This window comes from Anabrus simplex, chromosome 3 (genome assembly GCF_040414725.1).
Source record: "Anabrus simplex isolate iqAnaSimp1 chromosome 3, ASM4041472v1, whole genome shotgun sequence".
Lineage (NCBI taxonomy): Eukaryota > Metazoa > Arthropoda > Insecta > Orthoptera > Tettigoniidae > Anabrus > Anabrus simplex.
This window is the reverse complement of record NC_090267.1, coordinates 507493175-507511653: the sequence shown is the minus strand read 5'-3', so window position 1 is coordinate 507511653 and position 18479 is coordinate 507493175. Positions and strand designations below refer to the sequence as shown.

The window sequence follows — 18479 nt, the reverse complement described above, 5'->3', positions numbered from 1 at the left end:
ATTCAGTGTTATGTATTTCATTAAATGCAGTTTATTTATGCATAACAGAATTAAAATAATGTCACCAATGTATTCATTTCCCTTCATCAAAACACAGGCGAGTTAGAAATGCGATACGTTAGGTTTGATTTTGTTGGCGGCGGGACTTCAGCTGTAGATGTCAGAGGGGTGTGGTAGTGTAACGAAGGTCGTGGGGAGTGACCGCATGGCATTTAACTAAGAGATAGATTACGAGGCAGTTGATTTGTATGTAACAGTTATGTGTTCTTTGGCGCAAAGCTACTGCAGAAGGTGTCTCACTGTTGGAGCAGGCACGTTGCAGGTGAGAAACTGAAACCCGTAAAAAGTAGAAACTATGTCAGATCCAACCGCGTCCTCCACCCAACTCAGATGTGACCTATGTGGCCGCATATATCATGCAAAAATTGGCTTGATCAGTCATCAGTGACATCTCCACTGAGCCAACAGACTTTAAGGAGAATTGCAGGAGAAAAACATATTGTTGGAAACGAGTAGTGGCCGACGCGACAAAGAGTTAAAATAATGCCATATTATATGAATTTCCTGTTATCAAAATACAGGTGAATTTGAAATGCAATACATTAGAGTTGGCATTGTTGGCAGCTGGACTTCAGCTGCAAATGTCGGAGGGCTGCAGTGGTGTAGCAAAGGTCATGGGAAGTGACTGCGCGGCATAAAGGTAAAGTAAAGTAATATAGAAAATCCCGACCGGACGTTTGGCTGTGTGGTTAGGGGTGTGCAGCTGTGAACTTGCCTCCGGAAGGTAGTGGGTTTGAACCCCACTGTCAGCAGCCCTGAAGATGGTTTTCCGTGGTTTCCCATTTTCGCATCAGGCAAATACTGGGGTTGTACCTTAATTCAGGCCATGGCTGCTTTGTTCCCTCTCCTAGGTCTTTGCTGTCTATCTGTGTCAGTGCTTCGTAAAACAAATTGTGTAAAAATAAAAAAAATAAAATAAAAAAAAGTTATGACTATTAATACGACTGCCTCAAGGTGATAATTGACTCAGGTGCACCTTCAGTTCTTTTACTACATGGCTGTTAAACTAGAATACATCCCTGTCTCTTTCAGATATAATTGATCGTATCGCGTGGTTGTGAGAAAGAGGTCCAAGTTGTCGTAAGTCGACTTCTTCGTAGATTTTAGTTTTGATTTTAGGTGATTTCTGTGCATTTCTGTTTGCTGTTTTTAATGTCTCTAATAGTCTGAACACCAATCTGATAGTCTTTTGCTAATTTCTTTACTGACTCTCCTTTCTTGAACTTTGCAATTAATTCAAGCTTTTGTTTTAAAGTTAAAAGCACTTCCGTTTGCCTCGCAGCCTTGACTGCTATCACACAACACTGACAAAGAACTCCTATACAGTACATTGTTTAGTGTTCATTTCTTGTACAAAGCATGCGGCAGCTCAATTGCAGTTGAGAGTGTACTCGAATTTCAAGCGTGCAGTTCATATGTTTCAAAATACGGTGACAAAAATAAAGAAAAATAAATAATACAATAAACCTCAGGGGTGCATGGATAACTCAAGTAATCATAAAGTACAATTTACTTTATTAACTTATATTTCTGAAATAACCTGTCTTTAATCTTATTCCTGAAAACAGAAAATTATTTCAATATTTATATGACAATATCTAAATCTGATTAGTAAGTAACTCTTAGTTATACTTTACACCTGCTCTTCACCTTGATATATGTATAACTCAGGTTCAACTGTATTGGTAAACTGATCATCTAGTTTCAATTTTCCTGTATATTTACGAGGGCAAGTCAGTAAGTATCTGAAATCAGTTTTTATAATATATTACAAAAACGGTACACATTTTTTTTAATTGATATCATTTTTCAACATAGTCACCCTGCTTTTCAATGTACATGGTCCACCATTTCACAAGCTTTCTGATACCCTCTGCAAAAAAGAAGTTTTTAGTTGTGCAGCAAGCCACGTATGCACCACTTCCTTCACCTGTTGATGGGGACTGAATCAGCGGCCTCTTAAAGCATTTTTAAGTGGACCAAACAGGTGGTAATTCGACGGGGCAAGATTGGGACTGTACACAGGATGCTCCAACACCTCAAAATGCAGTATCTGAAGAGTTTGAGCGGTATGTGGACGTGCAGTCATCCAACAAAAGAACTCCTTCCGATAATCGACCTCTGTGTTTGTTACGAATTGCAGGTTTCAGCTTGTTTACCAGCATATTAATGTATTGTTCACGTTTACTGTTTCCCCCTTTTCCTGGTAATGTTCCAGGATTGGCCCTCGAGGGTCCCAAAATACTGTAAGCATCACTTTTCCTGCAGAAGGTTGACTCTTGAATTTCTTTTTGACTGGGGATCCGGGATGCTTCCATTCCATGTTCTGACGTTTGCTCTCTGGTTCGAAGTGGTGAACTCATGTTTCATCTCCAGTGGTGTTCCATTTCAGAAACTTTTCACCTTCGTTAGCATGACAGTCCAGTAGGTGCTGACAGATTCTCACACGATTGCGCTTCTGCTCTTCATTGAGTTGTTTTGAAACCCATCTTGAACAGACTGTGAAAGTTAAGCTGTTATGCATGATTTCATATGCAGAACCATTGCTATTGTGCATATGGTTTGCCACGTCATCAACAGTTGCTCGTCTGTTATTTAGGATCATATGACTTTTGTTCAATATTGGCATCATTTACGGCTGCAGATGGACGCCTAGATCTTTCCTCATCCTTCACACTCGTGGGACACCTTTTGAACTGTTCAGTCCACTGACGAACACTTTGCTGTGGCAAAACATTGTCTTCATATTGTGTTCAAAGTCTTCTATGAATTTCCACTCCTGGTACACCCTCATACCACAGAAAATGGATTATGGAACAATGTTCTTCCCTGGTGCAAACAGAGAGAGGTGCGGCCATCTTTACGTCGCAACAGCGCAAGCTGTACTGATCTGATGACGTTGAAACCTATCACAGATGTAGGTAACGGTGCCATCTAGTGGCTGGTGAGCACACAACATCATAGAGCCAACCTAAAGACAATTAGAGCAAAATTGCAGATACTTATTGACTTCCCTACATAGATCCTGTAATTTGATGTATTTTTTCTGTGTGATCTAACTAGGCTAGTGTTAATATGTTTTAAATTTATGGTATAGGTCATAACTGAAGAAAAGGTTCAAGTACAGTCCCAAGAAACAACGTTTGGTGAAGAAGAGGACACAGTTATGAATGTTAAACCAATGCAACCATTGTTACGTGGATATACCAGTGGTCTGTCCATATCTAGTCGTGGAATTGGACATAACATTCATTCTTCTCGTTTAGGTGAGTTGGTTGTAATATGCAGTTACTTCTAACAGAACGTCTAGTTTGAGCCCCCATTTTCATCCAGTTATGATTGTTCTAAGATCTACCTTCTGGTGACTTCTGGAGTTCAGAATGACACTGTCCGCTGGGACTGTCTCAGGTTGTCTCCTTTCATGGGGGTGGGGGTTATGGTGGTAAACGCTGTTTTCAGGGGAAGTAAAATTCTTCTTAGTCCTTTTCAGAAGAGGAAAAGATTAAAGGGGAAGACCATAAATGGTTGGAAAATAAAACTCCCTGCATCTCATAAACCTAACACTGTTTTTATTTGGAGGAAAACTCAAGTGGGTATTTTCGGTGGGGGGGGAGAGGATGTTGACACTGGGCAAGTTGGCCATGCACTTAGGGGCATGGAGCTGCAAGCTTGCATCTGGGAGATAGTGGGTTCAAGAGTCCCATAGTCCCATAAGACCTGTCACTGTCAGTACAACATAAAACAAATAGTGAAAAGAATCTTAATTTTGGACCTTCTCTCTTTTTATTATTTGGAGCAATGATCTTGGGAACTTATTTCTGCAGCATGGAGCCTGCTATTATCTTTACTATTAATGGTGCAAGTTTTAAGGCTGTCTGTTGTTATTTAAATTAATAAGGCCTGATAAAGGGTTCTTTTGGCTGTTCATGTAAAACTGAAAGTCCCGTGGCTATAATTATGATACCAACAGTCACCTGTTTTTTGGGCAGGAGTCAAATATGAGAGGTGGGACAGAAAAGATGAAAATGAGGAGACTACCTTAGAGACCCTGGTCTCCGATTGGGCAAATGGGGATATATTCTCCTCCCCTTGCACAGGGGTTACCTTGCAGCAAGTGTTGTTTTATTCCTCTACTGCAATAAATACGCATTTGATGTTTGAATTCAGCCTTGTCAATACTTATAATTATTTCATTAATTATTTACAGTAGAATTCCATTCATCCGGCGTCCAATAGTCCGGAACGCCCAATGGTCCGGCACCTTTCCAGGATAATTTTTTTAAATCTAATTTTTACTTTTGTGACAGTTAAAGCGCACGGCGCGGTTCAACACTACCCGGAAGTGTCCACTATGCGTCTGCTATTAGTAGACACAATCGGCATTGTTGGCTGTCACCACACACAGGTTCAGTTCATTGTTTTGACTACGAGCATTTTTCGCTATAGTATTTTTTCTTGCGATCTAGGATCTGTATTACAGTAGTGTAGTGAACATGCATATCAAAGTGCCTTGTGGAAGTTTTCTTGGAATTTAAGCAGTGACAATGTTCTCGAAACCGAAACCTCCTTCAAGTTCCAAATCAGGAGAAAAACGTAAGTACATAACTCTGACCATCAACCAGAAACTGGAAATCATCAAACGTCTGGAGAAAGGTGAGAATAGAAATATTTTGATGAATGAATTTAATATTGGCTCGTCAACCATTTACGACATAAAAAAACAAAAAGATGAACTAATGAAATTTGCTTCTCAGTCGGTAACAACTGAAAAATTGGCTTCCAGACAAACATTAAAAAAACTAAAACTGGAACAATTAGATAACTTATTGTACAAATGGTTCAGTGCGAAACGCTCCGAACGGGGCCAATGGTTATTGAAAAGGCAAAGAAATTTGGACAAGACTTAGGTGTTGCAGAAAGTGAGTGCAATTTTTCTGATGGTTGGCTCAAAAACTTTAAGTTTTGGCATGGAATTCGAAGACTTGATGTAACCGGAGAGACAAGCAAATCAAGATTCAGCAGAAAAATACAAAGACGAGTTTCAGGAAATAATCGCAGTTAATAATCTAACAGCTGATCAGATTTACAATGCTGATGAAACAGGCCTACTACGGCGGTGCTTACCAACATCTACTCTAGCTGCGGGAGGTAAAAAGGCGGTTAAAGGGTTTCAAAAAAGCAAAGACAGATTGACAGTTTTGCTATGTGCTAATGCGTCTGGAAGCCACCGAATAACTCCTTTTGTAACTGGTAAATCCAGAAAACCTCGGGCATTTAAAAATGTTACGAACTTGCCTGTTCATTATGACGCTCAGCCATATGCGTGGATGACCGCCACCCTATTCAAAGACTGGTTCTTTCATCATTTTGTGCCACAAGTCAAAGAAAGCTTCAAAAACCTTAGTCTACCGGAAGACAGCAAAGCCATCCTTCTTTTGGACAACTGTAAAGCACATCCACCAGTAGCTGAGTTAGTTTTTGGAAATATATTTGCTACACTTCTGCCGTCTAATGTTATGTCACTGATTCAGCCAATGGATCAAGGGGTAATCCAGAACTTTAAATGTTTTTATAGGAGTTCTTTCGTTCGCAGCCTGTTAAACGCTGAGTGTGATGTAACTGAATTTCAAAAAAAGTTTAATGTACAAGATGCCGTCTATGCTGTCGCACTGTCCTGGGCTCAAGTAAAAAAAGTTACTTTACAACGGTGCTAGGGAAAACTTTGGTGAACTGCGGATCCTACATTTGATTCAACATCACAGACTGTTGAGGAGGAACAACATCCTGAATCAGTGTCTGAAGTTTTGGATGTTGTAAGAAGTGTAACAAACAACAATCCTTTGAATAACGTATCTGAAGAGGAACTCGCGGAGTGGATTCAAATGGATAACAATGAACCTACCGAGCAGGAGCTAACCGATGAGGACATTATCCAAAGTGTATTAAACCCTCAACCTATACATAAGAGTGTGACTCAGATGAAGACTTTAAAGATAAAAATTTCATTGTTCCGTATTGACAGTATTAACGTTAAAAATTAAATAATTGAAAAAGAGGTTCAACCTATTCAATACATAAAAGAAAGAAATGTAGTGATTACATTCTTATTTAATAGTAACTATAAATGGGACCGGTTTCGACCCTAGTCCAGGTCATCGTCAGCCGTAAAAACATGTAAAACAATGCATACGAAAAAGAAAAAGATTAAGTGAACTCTGGATCGGTATAAGATGAAACAAAAATTAACGATGGGGGTAGAAATTATGAGTCACTTAAAAGAAAACAATACGTAATATTAAGAATGGTAGTATGGCACACGCAATGATAAACATTGTGAGGCTTCGCCTATCATTGCGTGTGCCATACTACCATTCTTAATATTACGTATTGTTTTCTTTTAAGTGACTCATAATTTCTACCCCCATCGTTAATTTATGTTTCATCTTATACCGATCCAGAGTTCACTTAATCTTTTTCTTTTTCATATGCATTGTTTTACATGTTTTTACGGCTGACGATGACCTGGACTAGGGTCGAAACCGGTCCCATTTATAGTTACTATTAAATAAGAATGTAATCACTACATTTCTTTCTTTTACGTATTGAATAGGTTGAACCTCTTTTTCAATTATTTAATTTTTAACGTCAGATGAAGAAACCGAAGAAAAGGACAGAATCAGCTGGGCAGAAGCTGCAGAGTCCCTAAATAAATTCATCACTTTTGCTGAGTGTAATGCTAATTATAATGCCACTGAACTTATTGATTTACATATCTTCAGAAATAACTTTTATGCCAAGCGACAACGATCTCAAAAACAAAAAGATGAGATTTCTTTAAGTCACACTAAAATATTGTACATTACATGTATGTAAACTGAATGTGTCGAATGAAAATTTGGTGCTGGCGTAATTTTGAGCTATAGTTATTATACTAATGATTCTGCTGATCAACATTTTACTGCAAAATGCCGTGTGACAGCTGTTTTCGCTGTACGCCTTAACCTATATCATAGTAAGAGGTACCGCCCGATAGTCCGGCATTTTCGGTAATCCGGCACCGGGCCATTCCCAAACGTGCCGGACTATCAGACTTCTACTTTATCACTTAATATCCGTACAGGTTTCGAGGACCCTATTATCCTCTTCCTCAGTGGTTTTCACTCACTACAAAATATCTCTTGGACCTATTTACTTATTACACACCAAACTTATTTTTAACTATTCCTCTTGTAATCGTTTACCGCATATTTAGTTCGACATCTCTAATTAATATATAATATGTGTCTTACTTGTGCCAGTCTCCTCATTTTCATCTTTCCTGTCCCACCTCTCTATTTGACTCCTGCCCAGAAAAACAGGTGACTGTCATAAATGATTACCAGATAACAGGATTTTACGACAACTAGTGATGAGAAATCTGGGAAAGAAGACAGGAGGGCACTGGATCAAAGAAATTCAAGAGGTTCTCAGAACAGTTGGACTCAAAATTACAGATGCAGAGAACAAGAATAAAATCACCACCCTTAAGAACTGAAATAATGCACAGAAGGCCTGTAGAGATTTCAGTAAGAAGAATCAAACAGTACAACCTTCAAAGAAAAAGTGTACATGGAAGACTCAAGTGGTCCAGTGTGGCCAATGAAGTTAATAATAATAATAATAATAATAATAATAATAATAATAATAATAATAATAATAATAATAATAATACTGAGCTTGATGGCTGCAGTCGCTTAAGTGCGGCCAGTATCCAGTATTTGGGAGATAGTGGGTTCGAACCCTACTGTCGGCAGCCCTGTAGATGGTTTTCCGTGGTTTCCCATTTTCACACCAGGCAAATGCTGGGGCTGTACCTTAATTAAGGCCACGACCGCTTCCTTCCCAGTCCTAGCCCTTTCCTGTCCCATCGTCGCCATAAGAGCTATCTGTGTCAGTGCGACGTAAAGCCAATAGCAAAAAAAAATTTTAAAATATAATAATAATAATAATAATAAATGAGCACTAAACTACACTATTATATTTACAATCTTATTAAATTGTCTTTGCCTTGTCTATTACCTACAAATATAATAATTTTATTAAAATTAGCATCTCTTAACATTTTACTCAAATCTTTCAATCCAGAGATTGTCAGTTAAATGTTGTGGCTACTTCCATCCGTTCTTGAACACTCCCTAGAGTGGTAACTCCTCACTCCAGACTAAGTGAAGCTACTGTCAATATCAGTATCGTGCTCCTCATTTAGCAATTTGGACAATGATTCTTTTTGACACCCAAATCTGAAGTTTGTCAGTTCTATCTAAATTTTAGTGCATTCACTTTGCCCTTGACCTCTCATTGGTTATCTGAATCAAAACAAATATGAATGTTTTATTGGAAACATTTAGGGCCTGTACTACGACTGTCAGGTAAACAGCCAGATATGTAGGCTGCAGTTTTGCAAAATAGAAGTTAAATATTTTCTTGCGTACTACCAACGGATTTTAACGACGGTATTGCAATGCGGAAGATGTAACATTTTTATTGGGTTGGTAATAAGGTTACTGAAAATATAGTGAAATTTAGCGCGGTGGTATACGTGTTCCCTGATGTTTTCGTTTGTTTGGCTCAATTCCTTTTGAAATTGTATTACTAGAATCCAATATCAGGCTCTTATTAAGCTATAATGTGGAAGTTTAGGTCAAAAACAGAATTAGGACTGAAATCTACACATATGAAGAAATGTAAAAATTAATTAACTGTATAACGAAACTGAAACTGTTGTAGAAAATAAAAAGACTGAAAATGTAACCTGGACGCAAAAGTTAAGATTCAGGTTATCTTTTTTTGTCTAGTACTATTTATGAGGATGCGCGTTAAGGCGAAAGTAAAGTTTATATTCGTAATTAATGCCGTGATGCAGCGTAGTATCATTAATTTTATTATTAGTTCAATTTATTGTTTGCTCATTAAATAAGTAGTTAGGTTTTTCTTTTCAGTACAATGTGAGAATAGTAACTGGCAAGCATTTATCTCACTTTAGTGTAAATACTTAGTAGCAAGTTATGAATCAAAGAAATATAACCTTAAACATCCTCATTCGACGGACGAATCGCCATGAACAGCGTTGTATAACTTTACTCCATATGTGCGTCGCGGATAGATTTGGAATAGAACCCACACTTTTGACACGCATTCTAATGATTAGGAAATGTGTACTATCACCTCTAGTACCCTACTGACCAACATTTAGAAGGTAAAAAAATGTTAAGACTATTAGGACTCAAACCCACGTAAAACTGCACGGCAGGAGGCGATGTTGCCCTAACGACCACGGCTACCGATGAAGCTTGCTGTTGACTTTCTTGTGTGCAACTGATGTAGTCTGTAGCAACAACTTGCTAGCTTGGGAAATCTTTAAGAATTCTGTGATAGCTGGACAGGAAGCATGACATACTTCATAAATACTGTATATGCATAGATTACATTGTAATAACTTAATTTCGTACAGCATCATGCAGATGTAGATTCATCTTGATGTGTAGCCATCTTGATTCTTACAGTAGCATCCCCGATAGGAGCGAAGTCCCAGATAAGAGCGTTAACTCCCTCTACAATTTCGGCATTGCTAACTTCGAGAATATTCTCTCAGATTGCACATAAACGAAAGTCGTAGTATGCGTTTCCAACCGAACTTCCAGATAAATGTGCAAACTGCCACATAAATTTAAACTGCACTTTCATCTGGCTGTCGTAGTACAGGCCCTTAATGTGAGGCTCATGGTAACTGCACAAATACAGGATCTACCAGACAAATAGAAATACTGAGACGGGAGTGGAGAGTGTAAGGTGCAGGGGAATCTATGAATAATGGCGAGTAGGTTTACCACGTGTAGCAATGAAATTGTCAGCCAGGAAATCCTTGTGCTTCACAACGTTTTTCAGGGAGTACAGTAACCTTTATGATAAATCCTCAGAGTAGTCCCCGAGATTGTCCACAATACGTTGCCAACGATGTGGGAGATGTCATTTAACACTCGCGTCTCACCATGAGTGAATTTTGCAATCTCGTGCTTCACAGTGTCGGCAGTGTCCTCTTGTGTTCCAAACCGTCTTCCATGCAATAGTTCTTTCATGTTGGGGACGAGATCAAAATTGCATGGAAACAGGTCCAGTGTTCCAGTAGTTCCCATCCCCAGTGCTGAAGTTGCCTATGTTGCATGGAAAAGGGTGATTTGAGGAGATCTGGGCATTTTCTCCTAATGCCACGACAACTGTGGCTGCAGGAAGGTTCTGTAGTACATTGCAATCACAACTCTGAAGTCGTAAACCAAAAGGACCATCACCTTCACAGTGGAAGCGTTTTTCTGGAACTTCTATTTTTGTAGTGATCCTGCATCTCATCATTCCACAGACTGATGTTTAAACTCTGGTTCATGTACCCTGACCCAAAATCCATACACAGCCACTGTTCTCCCTAGCATTTGCTCGCCTTCCTACCAGTGGCGTACCAAGTGGTCAGAGCGTATGGCCTACGGTATCCACTTTTGCACGTCAGCGAGTGCACTTGCCAACCACTGTGATGCAGTTTTATGCAGATGAAGATCTTCCTGTAAAATTCTGGGGATGTTGCTTTCCTCCAGAGCAGCGTTGAGCACAGTAGGACGCCCAATGTGAGTCAGCCGTGAGGGGTGTCAGGTGATTTGGACGCAGCCACTTCACTAAGAATTGCTTTCTATCTTGAACATTTCATCTAGCAAGACAATTTCCCTTTCCATCACATCAACGTTGAATGTTACAAGAACTTGTATAGCTACACACTACTGTTTTAATTATTTATTAAGGAATTTTAAGATCCCTTCTTTTTAAGATACTTTTTAAGTGGCTTTTTATGAACACTTCGTTTACATCAAGAGGTGCCAAAGTGACAACAAAGGGAAAACAATTGACTCGTTAGACATTTAAACGTTTTATTTAGTCAAGAACAAGTTGTATTTGATATTGATTTATTGTGTTAGTTGTGTGTTTTTTGTATATTTTAACTATCATTCTTGATCATGGCTGAAGATGTTTTCCGTGGAAAATGAATCGTGTACCAATAATTAAAAAAAATTAAAATAAATTAATGTTATTGTAATGTAAGAAATTCGTAAGATTTTAAAGTGGCAGAAAGGTGGAACTTCCCAAACTTACAAGTTGGATTTTGTTATATATAATTACTCCACCACGGATCAAGATCTTTTAATATTCTGTCCATGTTGATGCATTTGGTAATTACTGCACAGGCACTATGTCTTCTGGACTGTTGCACGCTGTTCATTTCACATACAACCTGAAATATTGCTGCCCACCACGCAGCGGTATTGAAGGGCATTATTCCCCACAGCTTCCACAAGTGCTCTGACATACTTTGGCATGCAACCCTGATGAATGGCCTCATCACGTCCACTTCTGTCATGATGGTAGCACCGTGCAAGTGAGCGGAATGAAATAGTTGCTATAATTTATGCGCTAGCCCTCGTGTTTTAATCAGCAAGTTGCAGTTGCAATACAGTAAGATTTGCAAGGGCCTGGTTCATCTGTTCGACCATCAGGTTTGCTTGTCAATAAAACATCAAGCTAACTGTGGCACCTGTCTGTAGGTATTCAGTCTTTTTCTTGTAACATTGTTGGCTAAGGAGTTGCTGGTTCCTTTGTTGCTGTGAAGGAAGCTCCCATGGTGTGGTAATATCCATCATTTAGTGCATTCAGTTCTTTCACAGACATCTCTCACAATTATGCTGTTTCATTGAAATCATAATACTTTCTTTCAGTATGAAATACAGGTATTGACATGTAGGCTATATATGACAGTTTATGATGGATGTTTTGAGGCTCCAACCAGCCTTAAGGCTGAGTATTCAAGACACATTACTGCACCTTTTCTGCGTCCAGGGTGGGTCGCCAAAGAAATCCAGGCCAGCGTACTCTCACGGTGCGACAATTATTATTTTTAATGTGAGTTCTGAGAAAGATGAGAGGAGCTTTTCGACTAGTGCTTTCCCTGCCAGTAGTGATGATGGACGTCTCCATCCTACGAATTGTTGGTTTCAGCAAGAATATAATTTATGTTACTCCTTAAGTCTAAATATATTCAAAATGCTTAAGCTAATTGGTGAATAGGAATCCTAATATACCTTAATCATAATCATTTACTCAAAGTCTTAAAATTGAGAAAAGAAAATTAAATCTAAGGAAAATGATTATCTCATATTAAATTCATTAAATCTGTTTTGACATAATAATTATGAATTTTGTCAAAAATATGTTAATTATTACAATAAAAATTATTCAAATTCAAAATGAACTCATGTATCATCTTCACATCAATCAAATTATGAAAATGTACATAAATCAAAGTTAAAGTCTCTTTAAATTAATTACAAATCAACTTGGAGAGTATAGGATAATGTTAACTTGTTTAGTTTTTATCAGCATCATATTTCACTTTTCTTCACGTGATAACTTAGGATGGAAATTAGGCTTCGTTTGTTGGAGGATTATCAAATTATTTATACACGTCGGGAAAAAGATATGTATATCTGGTTAGCAAAACTTATGCTAATATTCATCTTAATTTCTAACATCATTTATCAATATATATATATCATTTATCGCATTAATCTTCAATTCAGTTTGACCATAAAATGTAACTAATGAAACATATTCTCACACGAGTGTCTGAATTCTAACACATTACCTTGTATCATTTATTAAAATTTGTAAGGGATATCTTTCATGAAGATTCCAGAAATTATCTAACCTCCTGGAATTATTTATAAGGAAATAATAATGCCTATGCAAGTGACTCGATGTATGCCATGCTCATTTTTAAGGAAAATACAACTTTATGGTAGAGATACTAGGTTAAAATTCATCAAATTACTACTCAACACTTCCTAGAAAGATTCATTGCGATGATCTACTTATGCCATAACTCGTAACTATCTCAACATATTGTTACTATTGTAGGACATGGATTTCTTGTAAATGAAATATCATCATGGACACGAACATAAATTATCCTGGCTTGCGTCATATATCCTCATCTTTCTCTTCAAAAACAATTTTCTTCTTATCAGCATAGCAACATGTATTCAGTCTATCCTTCATTATATTCATATAACCTTACAATATCACTTTCTTCTCATATATATCATATCATATCTCTTCCATTTCTTTCCAGTAATTCTCATATGTACCTCATCTTGATGCTTAAAATGATTTCATTCCCAATTATTCACTTCATTGATTAAATCTCTTTATATCTATTCTCATCATGACTTTGAATTATTCTGATATCCATATATTATCCTACCATGACATCCTATGGCACTATCTAACCTTCATATTCCAAAATATCAATAATCACTTCACATATAACCTTAAATATTTTGCCAACATACACTTCACAACTCACATTGTATATAACCTTCCAATATTCTTTGATTTCAGAGCATTAGCATTAATGTATAATTCACTTCACCCTCCCTAAGCAGGATTGGTTATATCTTTAAGATGACTACCTATATTCATGTATTTTGACACAAATGTAAAATTATTTTGCAAGAATCTAATATAATTGAATCATCTCGAAGATAATAATGATCTAACATCTATTCACAAACAATTAAGATGACGACATTGGAGTTTATAACACTTATTTACCTTACATTAATGAAAAACTTATCTTTTTTCTTTCGGATCCGGGATTTGATTATGACTGCCTAGACATCTGCGTCTCAGGTTTGGCGTTCACATTTTGGCGCTGGTCATTGGGATGCTCTGGTATGTGTGGTCTTTCGTTGCCGTCATCTCAGCTTAGCCTCCTCCGGACGATCTCACCATTATCTTTTATCTCAAATTTAATTGTAATAACGTTTGCAGATCACCATTATGTCCGCCCTTATTTCAGCTTTGTCTATCGTAATTACTGTTTTAGAAGTTCAGTTAGCTATTGCCGCATTATATTGAATTCCTTTCTTTCTAATTGAGTTGAGGCCTAGTCTTCGCCGTGATGAAACTTCAGTATATGAATTTCCTTTATAATTGTCTTCTTATTTCATAGATTCAATTACTGCTATTGTAATTAATTTTCTTTAGCTACTTCTTATGTTGCGAATCTTCATTCTTCTACCGATTTCCTTCTAAATCTTGAATTTATATATGCGTTTCTAGCCTCTTCAAATTAGCACGTCCGCTCTTTAAGATTGCTTGTTCATTTATCATTTTGCAATAGTACAGTGTTTTAACAATTCTGAGTCTTGTTTTGTCTCAGCCACTGCCATATTGATCTTTACTATTCCAATCTCACGCGATATCGTATCTCCTTGATATGAATGATTGAGTTTAGGCTTTATGTTTAAATTTAATATCGGCAATTGCGACCATGTTAAATCCACTGAATTATAATTTTAGGACAGTGAAATGGCACATTACATGAAGGTAAATGTTATACATGTTCTTGGGTTGAGAGTCCGAAATTATGAGGGCGAATCAAAAAGTAAGTTACACTTCCAAGTTATAGCCATTTATGAAACCACCTACACACAAGCAACATGGCTATGACAACATACAGTGCAAGTTCACTTTTCCACATAGTTCCTAGAGACTAAGCATTTCTCAGAACGGTCAACCTACTTTTCGATTCCGGATGCGTAGAAATCACCTCCAGCACTATGTAACTTCCTGGTGAGAGCTGCTTTCACCTCCTCATCGTTTCAGAATCGTTGTCCACCAAGATCCTTTCTCAGCTTACCAAACATATAATCACATGACGCTAAGTTTGGATTGTACGGAGGATGTTGCCATACCTCTCACTTGAATCGGACGTTTGGCAGGCCGTGTGAGGTGTTGCGTTATCGTTCAACAAAATCACACCTGCGCTCAATTTTCCCCGCCGCTTTTTAAAAATTGCCTTACGCAACCAGTTGAGCGCTTGACAATACAAAGCCAAGTTGATTGTCATGCCTTTTGGCATAAATTCCACATGCACCAGACCCTCCATGTCAAAGAACACTGTCCCCATTTCTTTCGGGGTGGTGATATGGTGCGCACCCATTCTATCGATGTTCTCTTTGTTTTGGGGGTGAAGTGGTGGACTCACGTTTCATCCTCTATACTGATTCGCTGCAGAAACTTGTTGCCCTCCACAGAATGCCGTTGCAAAAATGCCAGTGATTGGAAACGTCCCTTGTGAACATTGGTGAGCAGATGTGGGGCCCATCTTTGACACAGTGTACGAAATCCAAGGTGCTGGTGAACAATGGCAAACACACTGCCATATGAAACGTTCAGCATGCTGGCCATTTCCTATAGCGTTATGTGCTGATTCTCTCTAATGATTCCATCTACACGGTCAACATTTGCAGTGGTACTGGACGTTGCGGGCCTGCCTTCGCGATATTTGTCCGTGAGATCTGAGCGTCCGGTGTCAAATTGCTTACACTATATTAAAATATGTGGGCGAGAAATTGCACACTCACAATATACAGCAGTGATTTCACGATGAATGTCCGTGCCACTGAGCCGATTAGCCTGTGGAAATCTAATCGTTGCACGCACCTCCAATTTGGAGTGAACATCCATTTGACACGCCATTCAGCCTAGCCCGCTCTTCACACACAACACAACTGGTTACCACACCAACCTTCCTGTCGGACATCTCAGCAGTTACTGTAGCTCATTCCACATTTTAAGGACACTTCCTCTAAAGCATTATTTTGTCAATTTATGTATTTTTCATCTAAACAGTGTTATGTGGCTGAAGATGTTGATAATATACGAAACATGTACCACTTTTAACCATTAAGTTGCCTTAGGCAACCATTGTATCGACTAGGTGGAAAATTAATAAATACTTAGTAGTGAATCTATTGAAGTGCGATACGGACCATGAAGCTGATTTTATGTAACACAGCATGCTCTCGCAGCGAGCTAGTGTGACTTACTTTTTGATTCGTCCTCGTACTTCAGGCACTGAATATTGTCAATTTTAGAATCATTTAATGATTTTTACTAGCAGGGATGGTGGAGTACTGCTGTTGACAGCTGTTCTCTGTATTATTTTCTTGTGTTAGATTGTAATTTGTCCTTCTTCCTTATAGGACTTGATCCCAGTATAAAGTGCATGAATTACTCTCAAGAAGTTGGTATGAACTTGGACATGAAACGTGGCATTGGCGACGGTGACTACAGCGATGTGGAAGTTGCTTCAGGTAGGTTAACATGCTGTTGATATTTGTTGTTGCTTCATTAAGAGGCAAAGAAAATGGTCACCAGATTGGCCTAAGTGAATTGTATGCACATTTTGTCTGGTAAATTTGGTTAATATGATAAAAAAGCAAATGTGACCTGGAACTTGAAGAAAGGTTCAGTGACAGAAATTTTATGGGAGTGATGAGCAGAGGCTCTTGGAACTGATACACTAGCAGTATCCAGGCTTCGTTCATGTTGGTAACAGTAGCGAACACGAATAAGAACTTACCTCAGATGAAACCTGACAGAGAGGGTGACCACTTTCCTTCCTAAATGAATGTCATGATGATATTTCAGCTACTTCGTGTGCACATTTTGATTTGACACTGTGTGCGCTGCCTCTATGTCAGTTTTGACGTTCCATTTTACTGTGCTAATGACAGAGATGTGGATCTCTGTCGGGTGATCTACGGCCAAGTTTTAATTAATTTTGGCGAGTAAACAACAAATCTTTCGTATGCTGATATCGTATGACATCAAATACTGAGTGGGCTTTATTCTGCCCTTCAGAAATCCAACAACTTTTACCAGGTTTCAGCCTGCGATCTTGGTAACCCAGAAAAAATTACATAGGTTGGAGGTTGAGAATGACTGAAAATGGAATGAAGAATGGGGTAAAGATAGGTTGTGGAAAAAATGCGATGATGTTGGACTGCCTTGCCTTCGCAGACAACGTCGTTCTTATTACAGACAACTGTCAAATAGTCGAGAAACAAGTTGAAGAACTACAAAATGTTGCAGTCAAAACAAGGTTAAGAATCTCCTTTGAAAAAACAGCATTCATGGATTCTATAAAATAAGGCAACACGGACAGACTTGTTATACTGTATGCGGATATCCAACATGTGCAAAAATTTTAATATATGGGAGAAATACTCGTCCCCAATGGAGATGAAAAGGAGGGATTAAAGGAGAGGATGAGAAGGATGGAGTTGGCATTCAGACTATGTCATGACACCTATAAGTCCAAATCCCTCTCGATTCAGACGAAGTTAAAACATTACTGCACAGAGGTTAGAACAGAGTGCCTTTAGGGAGCAGAAACCTTGACGAGGATGGCTAACGCAGCCCTTGAAAAAGGAGAAAGAAGATTCTTACAAAAAAATCTTTGGCCCAAGAAAGTCGACAAGTGACCCAAACACATTCCGATTAAGATCGAATTCGGAGCTCTACAAGACAGTAGAAAGAATCACGACTGTGATGAGGAAAAGGAGACTGACGATTTATGGGCATATCAAAAGAATGAACCCTGAGAGATTGACCAACAGGATACTTCTTCTGCATTAAAAGTGGAAAAAACAACTGAGATGGCTTACACAGGTGCACATTGACTTGGCAGATATGGGTATCAAGGAGGAGGATATAAGAGAAAGGACATCATGTAGGAAGAAGGTTGAGGAAATGACGGATGTGTCTGAAGAGCAACATGCGAAGCCATGGAACATCTCGGTGGAAGAGCGAGCAAGAAGTCAAAGCCTCAAGAATCTTTGGTGAGAGTGTAAAGAGAAGTCTGTGTGACAGAAGGAAGATTGTGTAAATGTGGCCCACAGGTGGCCGTATCTATAAATAGTAATAGTAGTAATAATAATAATAATAATAATAACATACATAGGTAATAAATTTTATATTAATCTGTATTGAAGAGCAGCATAGTGTAAAACAAAAGTTAAAGTTTCTACCTGTTAGATACTGTTTGTTGTAACCGTAAAATTGTTACATACATTGAGACAATATTAAATAATGTGAGCCTCCCCATTATAACCATTTTGAACTGGCCCTGCGGCCTAGAATAATTTGTGTCAAACGGCTTACGCCCGTATACCTTTTTTTAAGTTACTGTAGTCAGCGGGCCATTGTCTGGTCTTGTGATTGGTTGCGCATGACTGCGCATGCGCCCGCCGGTCGACTACCAGGCAAAACTGGCCTGCTTCCAGCTGGCCGACGCGACACTCAGTTCCCTTGAGGCAGCCATGCTGAGCTGGTGTGTATTTGTGTCCGGCGTCATGGAGTGTTGGAGTACCAAGAAACCACCGTAAATTGTATGTTAACGGGGATTTTCCCCAGGTAAACTAGTTGAAGACCTCCTGCCTTTTCTTCTGAGCGTTTTTTGGATTTATTTTTCGTCTGGATACTTCACAACGAGG

The 18479-nt window shown here is 38.5% G+C and overlaps 1 protein-coding gene across 1 annotated transcript in view; it reads left to right on the top strand.

Annotated features, from left to right (window-relative positions):
• sick (sickie) overlaps positions 1–18479 on the top strand; it is a 501196-nt gene that overhangs the window by 26716 nt on the left and 456001 nt on the right. Inside the window, exons 5-6 of the mRNA XM_067143723.2 lie at positions 3158–3326; positions 16185–16295. Coding sequence (XP_066999824.2) covers positions 3158–3326; positions 16185–16295 — 280 coding nt within the window. The remainder of the gene's footprint in view (positions 1–3157; positions 3327–16184; positions 16296–18479) is intronic.